This window comes from Rhinoraja longicauda, chromosome 26 (assembly GCF_053455715.1).
Source record: "Rhinoraja longicauda isolate Sanriku21f chromosome 26, sRhiLon1.1, whole genome shotgun sequence".
In the NCBI taxonomy this organism is placed as follows: Eukaryota; Metazoa; Chordata; class Chondrichthyes; order Rajiformes; family Arhynchobatidae; genus Rhinoraja; species Rhinoraja longicauda.
The window spans coordinates 21,874,638-21,888,132 of NC_135978.1; the positions used below are offsets into that span (position 1 = coordinate 21,874,638).

General features: G+C 50.9%; 1 protein-coding gene across 2 annotated transcripts in view; it reads left to right on the forward strand.

Annotated features, from left to right (window-relative positions):
* Positions 1-13,495, forward strand: part of LOC144606223 (bridge-like lipid transfer protein family member 2) — a 65,772-nt gene that overhangs the window by 7,511 nt on the left and 44,766 nt on the right. For both annotated transcript variants that reach the window (XM_078422114.1, XM_078422115.1), the window contains exons 4-13: positions 1,363-1,516; positions 1,688-1,806; positions 2,731-2,791; positions 3,511-3,736; positions 5,292-5,412; positions 6,264-6,376; positions 8,053-8,120; positions 9,391-9,521; positions 10,126-10,244; positions 13,103-13,266. In XM_078422114.1, coding sequence (XP_078278240.1) covers positions 1,363-1,516; positions 1,688-1,806; positions 2,731-2,791; positions 3,511-3,736; positions 5,292-5,412; positions 6,264-6,376; positions 8,053-8,120; positions 9,391-9,521; positions 10,126-10,244; positions 13,103-13,266 — 1,276 coding nt within the window. The remainder of the gene's footprint in view (positions 1-1,362; positions 1,517-1,687; positions 1,807-2,730; positions 2,792-3,510; positions 3,737-5,291; positions 5,413-6,263; positions 6,377-8,052; positions 8,121-9,390; positions 9,522-10,125; positions 10,245-13,102; positions 13,267-13,495) is intronic.

Here is a 13,495-nt window from a genome sequence, read left to right on the forward strand (position 1 = left end):
CAAGCTAACTGCTGGAGTTATGCATCGAGCCGGGCAGCATCTGCATTCTGCAGTTCTGGTCGCCATACTACAGGAAGAAAAGATCCACAAGGATGATGCTGGGATTTGAGGGCTTGGGTTATGAGGAGAAATTGGATAGGCTGAGGCTGTTTTCCCTGGAGCAAAGGAGGCTGAGGCTTTAAATAAACTTTATTGAAAAGGAGGGCAGAGATAAGGTGGATGATCACAGATTTCCCCCCAGGGTAGGTTATTGTTAAACCCGTGTGCATTGATTCAAGGGGAAAGATTTGAAGGGGATCTGAGGGGCAGATTTTTCCACACTGAGGCTAGTGGGTATATGGAATAAGCTGCCAAGGGAAGTGGTATAGGTTACAATTACAAAGACATTTGAACAGATACGTGGATAAAAAAGGTTTAGAGAGAGATGGGCCAAATGTAAGCAAATGGAACTAACAGGCAGACACCTTGCTTGGCGTGTGTGAGTTGGGCCAAAGGGTCTGTTTCAGTCTCCACCAAACTTCCCTGGATGCTAACTGGTCCAAGATGTTTAGACCATTTTAGAGATGTTTAGAAAATCACAAGTGTGATTAGTCACTATTCAAGAAAGGAGAGAAGCAGGAAAAATAGTTACATTCTTCTCTCTGAAGGTGGTGTGTCTCTGTAACTCTCTGACCAAGAGGGGGTGGAGGGTAGATTATTTAAAGTGGACACAAAATGCTGGAGTAACTCAGCGGGACAATTGTGTGTCCCGCAGAGTTACTCCAACACTTTGTGTCTACCTTCGATTTAAACCAGCATCTGCAGTTCTTTCCTACACATTATTTAAAGTGGAGATGGATAAATATTTGGAAGATGGAAGAATTAAGGGTTCTGGGGAACTGGCATAGAAGAGGAGTTGAAGGCAACATAGAACAGCCATTGAATGGTGGAACAGGTTTGAGGGGCTGAGTGACCTACTCCTGTTCAATTTAGTTTAGAGACACAGCATAAAAACAGGCCGCCTGGCCCACTGTTGGTCACCCGTTCACACTAGTTCTATGTTATCCCACTTTCTCATCCACTCCCTGCACACTCGGGGCAATTTACAGAGACCAGTTAACCTACAACCTGCATGTCTTTAGAATGTGGAAGGAAACTGGAACACCCACAGGGAGAATGTGCAAACTCCACACAGACAGCACCCGAGGTCAGAACGAAATCTAGTTCTCTGGCACTGTGAGGCAGTGCCTCTCTCAGCTGCACCACCGTGGCACAGCGTTATTTTCTTGTGTTGTGAGCCTAACATTTGTCCTGGGGAGGGGGGAAGAAAGGCTGAAATCAGTTGTGCGGGAGATTGTCTAACTCCGATATTCCTGGCTGCAGTCATTACTTCGGCGTGTGTGTGGGAGAGGTCCGTTTGCAAGCGGACTTGCAAGCTGCTGCTCCGGATCATGAGGCAACGGAAGCTGCTCCCGGGGAGAACTCGAGGAAGAAGCACTGGGCCCTCCAACCCTCAATACTGCGCCTGCTGTCGCAGGTAAGGAGCTCACAGTGGGACGTGGGGGTCAGAGACCGGCCACGGAGGAGGGGCTGGTGCAGCGTTGCACAGGAGGGGTGAACAAGGGACGACGGGTCTACCCACTGCCCCATGTAAAATGATTTTTTTCTCTCTCTCCCTGTCTTTCCCCCCCCCCCCCCCCCCCCCAAGATGTTTTCAGTCCATGTGTACTCCATGAACGTGATGGTGCTGAATGCCGGTATCCTGGAGTCGCTGTGGCACGTGGCCGTCTCGAGCTGCGTGTTTGTCTTCAGCTGTAACGGCACCAGGTGGGTGGCGGTGGGCAGAGCGGGCCAGTGGGCAGGGGACTGTGCCAGGCCGGGGGTTACCGTGCTGCACCGCTCCCGGGGCAGCGGATGGGGAGTGCATGGCAGCCTAGTGTTCCTGAACTGGACAGGGGAAGAGGGAGCTTCAGGAAATTGCCCATTCCGACCGCCCCAACAATGTCGCTCCATCCTTGTCTGACACGTGACCTAATGGAATTTACACAGTTGACAGTGGGTGTGCGTGCATCCCAGCACCAGTGCGCCCCTGCATACAGTTCACAAGGAGGATGGGTTTGAACCCTATCGTTCGATGCACAATAGATTAGCATTCCATTGCCCTAACCTCTAGACCACCTTGTCAGTCCATCCCTGCATGCCCCACACAGACTTATATCTTCAAATGTCGCCCCCCACCTCCGACTGATTTAATAGCCAGAAGGTGACAGGCTCCACTGCACGCGTGCATGATGTCAATGAGCTTTCGAGTCAGAGTCGCCCAATGTGGACACAGGCTATTTGGCCCACCATCTGTTCTGATCCTCAAACATTCACTTCCATAATCTTACACAAATCCCACTTCATGCTCCCCACATACCATCAACTCCTCCCACATTCCACCCTTGACCGACAGGGTGGGCAATTCACATCGGCCAATTAACCCTCCACCTGCGCACGCCACAGGATGTTGGGGGAAACCGGAGCATCCGGAGGCAGCACACAGAAGAAACCCAGGCACGACCTGAGGTCAGGATCGAATTTGGGTCCCTGGAGCTGTGAGGCAGTGGCATTACCTGCTGCACCATTGTCCACACCTCCCAAACACCTGGCAAAGCGAACTGTTTTTGTGCTGAGGGTCAGGAGCAATTGTTTGCCTGTATGGGAAGCTGGAAAGTTTGTGAGTAAAGTGAGGAATCATCTGTTTTACAGCATCAAGGGTGAGGGCAGTGTGGGGAAATTGATCAGCAAATGGATGAAGAGCAGCCAGCTGGTGAGTTACTGACACCGGGGGTTTCCATCTGAGGCCCCCGCACAGTTAATTGTCTGTTCTCTATCTCTTTTCCATTTTCCCAAGCACTTTTTCTAATTTTTCTCTTTGCCTCTAACCTCTCTCTTTCAGTCTATTCTTTTATTTTCTCTCCATACTTTCCTCACTCCATTCCTCCCACCCAACCTTCGTTCCTCCCTCCCTCCATTTCTCACACCCTCCCTCCCATTTCCACTCCCTCCCTCCCTCCATTCCTCCTCCCTCCATTCCCCCTTCCTTCCATTTTACTCCATAATTCACTCCAATCTCTTTCCTTCCCTCCTCCCTCCATCCATTCCCCACACTCTCTCCCTCCATCCATTCCCCACACTCCATCCATTCCCCACACTCTCTCCTCCCTCCATTTCTCACTCCTACTCTCCATTCCTCACTCACTCCATCCTTCTCCCCTCTCTCCACTCCTCCTATCCTCCCTCCCAAAGATGTGCGGATCGGTGGTGAATTGATTGCTATAAAATATCCCCAGTGCGAGCAGCTGGTCAAAAGGATTGGAGGGAATTGCCAGGCATGTGAAAGTGGATGAAATGCAGTGTTAGAGAGAAACAAAGGGAGGAAGGGTCTGATGGGATTGCTCTGCTGGGCTTCAGCCTGGACCTGATGGGCTGAGCGGTCTTTGCAGTGATTGCAGGGAGAGTGTTCCTCATTGTGATTGTGCCCGGCAGGAGGACTTCTGCCTGGCGGACGCGTCGCTGAGCCTGGGGGTGACTGTGGGCGTTAGCTTGCCCAACCTGAAGGCCCTCGACGCGGAGCTGACCATCGATGGGCTGCGAACCGAGCTCCACGAGGGATTCTTCACCTCACACCTGCTGCAGGCCGCACTGTCGCAGCCGAAGGTGCCGCAGAGCGAGACTGACCTGGTGCAGGAGGGGTTGAGCGCCGATGTGGAAGGTGAGAGGGAGCTGGCAGTCATGGAGCTGCGGCTCGGTGGGATGGGAGGCTCGGGGGCAGCATTAAGCAGCAACGTTGGCCCAAACCATCGGGTCTGCGCTCTAGGTTCTGTGCTACATAGAACGTAGAACAGAACGGCACAGGAACAGGCCCTTCGGCCCAGGTTGTCCATGCTAACTAATCTCCACTGCCTGCACATGATCAATATCCCTCCATTCCCTGCATATCCATGTGCCTGTCTTAAAGCCTCTGAAACACCACTATCGTATCTGCCTCCACCAGCACCCAAGGGAGTGTGTTTGCAGGCATCCACCACTCTCTGTCTTCTTCTTCTTCTTGCGTTTGAGGCAGCAGAAATTATGTAACGCCCTCCAGGCGCTGTAGCCAGTGCAATGTGCTGTTGTCAAGGGCCGTGAGGTCTACCCCTCCACCAGGGGGACGGAGGACAGTGCAGTCGAAAATGACGTGCTGCGCTGATTGCTGGTCTGCTCCACACACGCAGGCTGCTGATGGACGCAACCCCCACTCTTTGTGAAAAAAAATCTTCATGCCATCCCTTTAAGCTTTAGTCCTTTCACCTTACAACTATGGCCTCTGGTCTTTCACTTTTCCACCGTGGGAAAAAGATTCTGACTACCTTCTCCATGCCTTTCATAATTTCATATACTTCTATTATGTATTCCCTCAACCTCTGAGTCTCGAGAGGAAACTATCCAAGTTTGTCCAACCTCTCCTTGCAGCTCATACCCTCTCCTCCTGGCAGCAACAGTAATTTGCAGTTAAGTGGCTCAGAGGGTTCGGGGCACAGGGACTGTGGTCAGCTGAGGCAGGTACTATAACAACATTTAAAAGTCATTTGGACAGGTACATGAATAGGAAAGTTTTAGAGGGATATGGGCCAAACGCGGGCAAGTGGGACTAGTGTAGATGCGGCATCTTGGTCAGCATGAGCGGTTTGGGCCGAAGTGTCTGTTTCCGTGCTGTGAGACTCCATGCATCGTTAATGTGAGTGTGAACGAGTGTTTGTGCAGGAGATCTCCACATTGATTGCAGCCTCTCACTGCCCAGTGCATTGTCACACACCCTGACATAATGTCAGCTCTATAATCTGCCGCCTTTGTTTTAACGAAAAAGATATATACACAACACCGGTTATTTTGGGCAGAGCTGCTGGTCCCATAGTCGGCAAGATTTGAACCTGCTGGGGAAACCCCAATGGATTTCTAGTCCTTCGCCTTCACCACTGATCACCCCCCAGCCTCTGTCACTATCTCCATCCTCCCTCCTTCCCCAGCCTGACTCCATCTACCCATCAACCTGCCTTACCTGGATCCACCTATTGCATGCCACCTCCTACCTTCCTCCTGCCCCCTCATCCTTTAATGCTGGCTATCTCCCATCCACACTCACAGTCCTGATGTAGGGTTTCAACCCAAATGTTGACCACCTCTTTGCCTCCATGGATGCTTCTCGACCTTCTGAGCATGCTTCTGATTCCAGCCTGTGCAGTCCCATGTGTCTCTATCTGATGTGCTGTTAACTGGTTTCTTTACAGAAGATGCCAGAGAGGAGGATGCCCCGGTTTACAGGCCTGCCTTCATAGAATACCTCCCCCAGACAGTTACGGTGCAGATGGAGAACACGAGCGTCATGCTGTCATTAAACAGCCAGCAGAGGTACAGACATACTGCCCGCTGCAGTGCAGCACCTTCTGATCGGAGCTCCCAGGACTGCAGCTCAGCTGGCAGAGACCTCCCCGGAGTTTAGTCACGGTTGGAAATGTAGTCAGAGCACACAGTCAGCCTCCAGAAGCAGCAGTGTGATAATTACCGCATAGTCTGTTTTAGGGATAAATTAGACCGTGCCCAAACCTCTCCTGAATTGGTGCAGCACCCTCTCCTCCCCCCTTCCCCTCCCCCCCCCATTCCATCCCTCTCAACCCCCCTTATCCTCCCTCCCTCCCTCCCTAGGAGATAGATTTAAACTTTAAAATGTGAATAATTCAAAATATATAACACCGATTTCAATGAAACTTCTTCCATTAGCACCAAAGGGATGACGGTGAGTAAGGTGGGCCCAAAATTGCCGCGCTATCGTGTACATTCCCTTACCATCCCTGCTACTGTACGGTGCTCGTTCACCGCCCTCCCCACATGGTGCGGCACTCTCTCACTGCCCTTTCCATGGCGCCGTGCTCCCTCACTGCCCTCCCCACATCACGGTGCACACTCACCTCCCCGCCCACAGCATTCCCTCACCGCCCCTCCCACGGTGTGGCGCTCGCCTGGGCCCAGCACCAGCCTGGTCTCCCTAGATTTCAAGCTTGTGTCTCCAGTATGAGCCAGGCGTGACCTGTCACTTGAGTGTGGGTCTGCAGACGCAACTGTGTCACCCGAGCAGCAGCAGCAAGACTTATTTAGATAAGTGGATTATCTTGGGGAGCTCCTGACCCCTGTGCTTCCTGACGGTGTAGCGTCTCCTGTGAGCACAAGCATCCTCATCTGGTTTGTGTGTTCTCCTTTCACAGGCACCTACACTGGACTCTGAAGTCGTTGAATTTCCACTACAAGCTCGATGATCTTTACCACTCCATTGTGCATGCCTTTCTGCCTCCCATCAACATCCAGCTGGATTTCAAAGGTTAGCTTAGTGGGGAAGTGGCGACCTGACTCATTGCTCGGTACAGCAGTGTCTAGAGGGGCTCCTCGTCACAAAACTGGAAGCAAGGGGCATGATTAGACTGCTTGTCCCCCGCATTCATTGTGTCCATGGCTGATCCACGTTGGCCTCAACTCCTCGGCTGTGCCAGTTCCTCGTCACCCACACGTTCTCCATCTTTCAAACATTCATCTATCTTCACATCTATATCCTGCCTCACCAACCTCGGGGGCAGGGAATCCTACAGATTCTCCTCCCTCTGAGCCTTGAGCATCTCAGTTTTAAATGACCAACTCTTTATTACTGTCATAGAGCAAAACAGCATGGAAATCTTGGACAATACAACTCACTCTCTCCATGACACACTGGTCAACCTGAGGAGCACCTTCAGCAACGGACTGGTTCCACCAAGATGCAGCACAGAAAGCCACAGGAGATCCTTTTTCCCAATGGCTATCAAGCTGTACAACTCCTCCCTCTTCTGTTGTGGGGTAGACTGACCCCCCCCCCCCCCCCCCCCCCCCCACCAATCTTTGCACCTCCCCAATCCTGAACCTTCCACCACATTAATTTCATTTTTCATGTAAGTTATTGTGTTTTTATGACTGTTGACAGACCAATTTCCCTCCTGGGATAAATAAAATTCTATCGTATCGTAATGTAAATTAGCCCTTTGTCCCAACATGTCTATGCTGATTAAGATGAAATTCTAGACTGGACCCATTTGTGTGTAATTGGCCCATATCCCTCTAAACCTTTCCTATCCACATATCTGGATGTCTTTTGAAAGTTGTGATTGTATCCACTTCTGTAGCTTCTCACAGCTGATTCCAAATACGGACTACCTCCTGAGTGAAAAGGTTACCTCTCAAGTCCCTTTGAAATCTCCCCCCTTCACCTTAAACCATTTTAGAATCCTCTACTCTGGGGAAGAGATTGTGAGCGTTCTCTTTGTCCATGGCCCTTATAGAACATAGAACAGTACAGCACCCGAACAGGCCCTTGGGCTGACAAATTACATGTAGAACACGATGCCAAGATAAACTAATCTCTTCTGACTGCATGTGATCCATATACCTCCTTTCCCTATGCACATCTATGTGCCGATCTCAAAGTCTCTTAAACATCTCTATTGTATCTGCCTCCACCTCTCTTGGCAGCGTATTCCAGGCACCCACAACTCTCTGTGAAAAAAAACCCATTCCCCAATGCAGGAGAGGTTTGGATCCAACCTCAGGAGAGGGTCCACTTGGTCTAGTCTCCTTTAAATGTTGCCTCTTTCACCTTAACGCTATGCCCTCTAGACTTTGAGATTTCCATTTCCCATTGGGGGAAAAGGTTCTGACAATCCACTTTCTCTGTCTCATAATTTTATATACTTCTACTTGGTCTTCCTTCAACCTCATGTTCTTGTCTATTTTGTATCTAAATCCTCTTGAAAGTGACTCTCTCGCTGGTGAACACATCTCAACATCTACCTGCCAAGCACCCTTCGGATCTTCTCAGATCACCCCTCAGTCGTCTGAACCCCTAGGTTCACCGACCCAACCCGATGTCACGGTGGGGTGGGCCCTTGTCTCTGGCCCTGGTTAATGAGGCAGGACTGCTGCTGCCCTGATGACTGTTAACTTGGTCTCTCGCTCTCGTCCTGCCCTCAGATGGACTCCTCCTGTCCCAGAGCCGGCAGCGGATTGTGACCTTGGCCAAGCTCAGCAACAGCCTGCAGGTGGGTGATGCCCTGTGCCCAGATGAGTGAGGGGAACCTTGGACCTGTCGCCCACGGTGACCGCGGGCACCTGGCATTTCTACCCTCTCCTCGCGCGCAAAGGATCTACAGCAGCAGCACTTGCATTAAGCTTTCAACAGCACAAAGGCACCTCACAGGAGGGTGAACAAGTAACATTTACCCATGTGATACATTAGCACAGGTGGACAAGAGGTGGTGAACAGGTTAATATTAAAAACTGCCAGCCCCCGCCTCACCATCCCCCCATCTCTCATCACGCCTCTTTCTACTGGCCATCTCCACACTCTCAGCCCTGATGCAGGATTGATTGATTAATCGAAAAATACAGCATGGAAATGAGCCCTTTGGCCCACGGAGTCCACACACTCACACTAGTTCTATGTTCTCCCACTTTCTCATCCACTCCCTACACACTAGGGACAATTTATAGAGGCCAATTAACCGACAAAGCTGCACTTCTTTGGGATGTGGGTGGAAACTGCAGTACCTGGAGGAAACCCAAATGATCACAGGGAGAATGCACAAACTACACAGTCAACACCCAAGGTCAGGATTGAACTCGGGTCTCCGGTGCTGTGAGGCAGCAGCTCCAACAGCTGCCTAAAGGAGCTGGACCCAATACACTGACCATCCCTCTGCCTCCACAGATGCTGCCTGACCTGCTGAGTTCCTCCAGCAGTTTGCTTCTTGCTCCAAATTCCAACACCCGAAGTCTGTCCTATCTTTAGTTTTAAAGCCATTCTTGAAGTAAGTGAGAGAGGTGGAAAAAGCAAAGGGAGGGAATTCCAGAGCTTGGGGCCCAGGCAGTTGAAAGCACGGCTGCCTGTGGACAGGTGTTTCAAGTTACGCTGGGCAGAGGTTTGGAGGGCTTGTGACAGTCACCTTGATGGAGCCTTTGAGGGTCGGTTCCTGAGGGGTGCTGAGGCCTCTGGTCAGGGAATTCTAACCCACTGACTGAACAATTTGTTGGCCAGGCTGACTTCCCAGCTCGTTTATCTCCCTTGTGGCTGACACACCCTGACTGGGGTCGGGAAGAACAATCCAATGTACACCTCGGGCCTATGCTGGCTGCTTCAATCTTGCCCAGACCCTCTCTGCTTCAGTCAAGAAGCCAACCTGTACACCCAGGCCAAGCTGGTCACCATTCTGTGTCGGTCTCCTTGCTGGGTGATCCTTGGAAGACGGTTCACACTGCACGGGTGGTTTGCCAGTGATGGGCTGAAAATGACTCTTGTTTTCTGCTCTTCAGATCACGGGCATTGACATCTCTGGATCCGTCACCATCCACACCTGCATCGTTCACTATCGCCACTCAGAGTTCTCACACTGGCAGGCCTTGCTGCCGAGCAGCTCTGCAGAGCCAAAAGTTGCAGGAGAAAGGTTTGTATCGACCTGCACATCCTTGTCGATCAGTGATAGCCTCACCCCTCTGCTTCATTGCCCTGTGTCACTGACTGTATCTCCACTGATGTTAATCCAGCTCCCTCTGTCCCTCAATAAACCCTCTTCCCCATCAGCTGGTGTCCTGACTATCCCCACTGATGTTGATCCAGCTCCCTCTGTCCCTCAATAAACCCTCTTCCCCAGCAGCTGGTGTCACTGACTGTATCTCCACTGATGTTAATCCAGCTCCCTCACACTGTCGCTCGGTAACCCCTCTTCCCTCTGCGCCTTGTATCACTGACTGTAACCCTACTGGTATTAATTGAGCTCCCTCACACTGTCCCCCCCAGTAACCCATCACCCCCAGTGCTCTGCATCTCTGACTGTGTCCCCACTGGTGTTAATCCGGCTCCCTCACTGTTCCGCAGTAACCCCTCTTCCCCCAGTGCCCTGTGTCTCTGACTGTATCCCCACTGGCATTAACCAGCTCCCTCATGTTGTCAGGTTGACTACGTCTGTGCCGGCCCAGTTTGGTGACCCCTGATGTAGGTCCTGTCACAGAGCCACTCTTTCACACTCTCTCTATTCTGTCTTTAACCAGCTCCTTACCGCAGCTCAAGGTCCCCATCAGCCTCAGCTGTTCACTGACCAACGTGAGCGGCTCCCTCCAGTTCCTCGAGACGCCCACCTTCGCACTGGGTCTCGGCTCCTTAACTGCAGGTAAGAACAACGCTTAACGCATAACTTTACTTCAACCCGCTGCAGCATCCATTAACCTCCTCCACCCTAACCTCGCTCTTACCACCCTTCCCAGTCCCCCGTCTCACCTTCCCAGAAGGAGATACTTGCACCTCAGTAATTCTCTGAATAGGCGGCTCTCCTTGGTGTGCTCCTGTGTGTCCAGCAGGTGAAGTGCGATTTAAAAGAGTACTATTTAAATAGCGTTAGAGGCTTTTAGAGAGGCACATGGATATGCAGAGAATGGAGTGATATGAATCACATGTAGGGAGAGGAAATTTGGTTATCTAGGTATCGTGTTCAGCACAGACATTGTGGGCCCATTGTATTGACTCAGCTTCCCATTAACCATCCATTGAGTCCTTGTGATATAATTGTTTTAAGAGCAGCTGCCTGCATGTATCGGTTCACAAGCTGTATCAGTCGTCCATCTTGCATGCTTGTTTTTTGCCTTTCTCTCTGGCAGTGGAGGACATGTCCAGCCTGACCTGACCTGCTCTGCAACTTGCAACTCCCACATTCTTTAGTCGAGGTTCTTTTGTCTGAAGAAGGGTCCCAACCGGAAAAGTCGCCTTGTCTATTCTCTCCACAGATGCAACCTGACTCGCTGAGTTACTCCAGCACTTTGTGTTTTACTCATGATTCCAGCAGCTCCTTGTTTGGCCAAGGTTCTTCGTCTGTGCTCTCGCCGTCTAACTGCTCCCATTCACTCTCTGAGCAGATAACCTTGTTTATCCCCATGGTCGCCCCAGGTTTCACCCGATCAGAGACATCCCACTCCCTTACACTTCCTGCAGTTGAGCATGCTCCTTTTCTCCCCTTCCCACTTCTGACAAACGCTCTTCGATCTGAAACGTTCACCTTATTTCTCCGCCCACCGATGTGACCTGACCGGACGAGTATTTCCTACCAGTTCTGTTTTGGGTTTGGATTTACAGCACCTGCAGTTTTTCTTTGTTGCGAGTATAAACCTGTTTTCTTGTGATTACACTCACCACCCGGTGATGTTTACATAGGGAGCTCCTGCTATTAATGTGCAACAATGATCCAGAATAGAAAACTCAGCAAAGGGAGTGGCACACACACACGCAAGGTGCTAACATGTGACCTCAACCTCACACGTTCATTTGCAATCGGTCACACTCCCCATCTCCCTTCCCCTTCCCCCTGTCGCGGCGCCTGGCCCATAGCCTTCTGTGCCTCTGTGATTCAAGTGCTCATCTGGATGCTTCTTCAATGCTGTCAGCATACTTCCACCGCTGTTGGGTAATGATTTCCAAGTACTCACAACTCTCTGGGTGAAAAAGATCCCCCTCTGATCCTCTCTAAATCCCTTCACCCTCCACCCAAACATATGTCCTCAAATTGAGTCTGAAGAAGGTTCACAGCCCAAATGCCGCCTTCCATTCCCTCCACAGATGCTGCCTGACCCTCTGGGTTTCTCCAGCACTTTGTGTTTCACTCAAGATTCTGGCATGTGCATTTGCTTGTGTCTCCTCAGATTTGATCTGCCTCTGATATGAGGAAGTTTCCTGCAGTCAACCCTATCTAGTTTAGTTTAGAGAAACCGCACGGAAACAGGCCCAATGAATCCACGCCGACCATCATTCACCCGTTCACACCAATTCTATGTTATCCCATATTCTCATACACCCCCTACCCACGCAGATACAGGGCGGACATGCAAACTCCACATGGACAGCTGCAAGGACATATCAAACCCGGGTCTCTGGTGCTGTGAAGCTGCAGCTCTCCCAGCTGCGCCATTGTGCCGCCCACTACACCTATACTAAACTATATACCACCTACAATTTTATATATCTCAATCCTGAGCCCTGTTAACCTCCTCTGCTCCAGAAAGAACAGACCCAGCATCTCCAATCTGTCCTCATAACCACTGCTCCATCTCAGAGAAAATGACACAATTATCCTTATAACAGACAGGAATGCAACAATCACCTTAGGTGTTAAAATTACAGAGATAGAATAAATAGTTTTGCACAATGGAGAGAGGTTTGAGCAAAGTAGTGATGACGAGTGAGTGGTGGTGATGGGGTGCACTGACTGAAAGGCCGGTGAAAGCAGAATCGGCAGGAACGCGGGGGAAAAGATCAGAAAACAATTAACTGCAGGTGCTGCAAATATGAAATGAAACCAGAAAAAGCTGCCACTGTTCAACAGCATGATGATTCATCGTACCAGAAATATTAACTCTGTTTCCCTCTCCGCAGGGCTGCTAGCCGATAAGTGTTTCTGGCATTTATGTTTATACTTTCAAAAGGAAGCTAAGTAAATAGTGGAAAATTAGCCAGACTCTGGGAAGGGTGCAGGGAAGTGGTGAGAGCTGTTTCAGAGAGCTAGCATAGGCACGTTGGGTTGAATGGGTTACTGTGCACAGCTTTGACTAGTTTAAAGATACAGCATGGAAAAAGGCACCTCAGTCCACTGAGTCCATGCTGACCATCGATCTACTGCTCACACCGCTTCTCTGTTATCCCATTTTCTTATCCGCTCCGTACACACTAAGGGCAATTTACAGAGGCCAATTAACCCACAACTTGCGCGTCTTTGGGATGTGGGAGGAAACTGGAGCACCTGGAAGAAAACCATGTAGCCACAAGGAGAACGTGCAAACCCCACAAAGACAGAACCCAAGGTTAGAATTGAACCTGGGTCTCTGGCGCCGTGAGGCAGCAGCTCTACCAGCTACGGCCTCAAAGATCAGAGCCAACTTGTATGGAGTGCAGGACAGGAGCAGCGTGAAGGTCCAGGGCACACTCTGGGAGAGAGTGGATTTACTGTATCATTAGCCACACAGTGCAACCTCTCTGTGCCCACAGACACCCAGCACCTGAAGGCCCGCAGTTCACATTGGCGTGGTAACCTGGCATTGAGGAACTTTTGGTGGCGAGCAGGCGAAGGGTCACAGGTACTGAGAGCCCCACCTCCAGCCAACACGCACGTGTGGGGAGATGTTCTGGTGGTGGAGATGTTGAATATGCAGGTAAGAGGGGTGAGGTGGGATCACACTGTGCATGGTGGGTGACTGGGCCTGTCCCAGGTCAACGTGAGGCATGTCTCACTGTGCGGCTGAAGTTTGGTGTGTTGTGTGATCTAGTGTGATTGGGGAGCTCTGGGATCTGATCTCCATTTGACTGGTGCCTGGCCGGGCGAGTCCCACTGTGACGGGCGCAGGGAAGTGTGTGCTATGGAGAATGTCGGAGTTGAGCCCA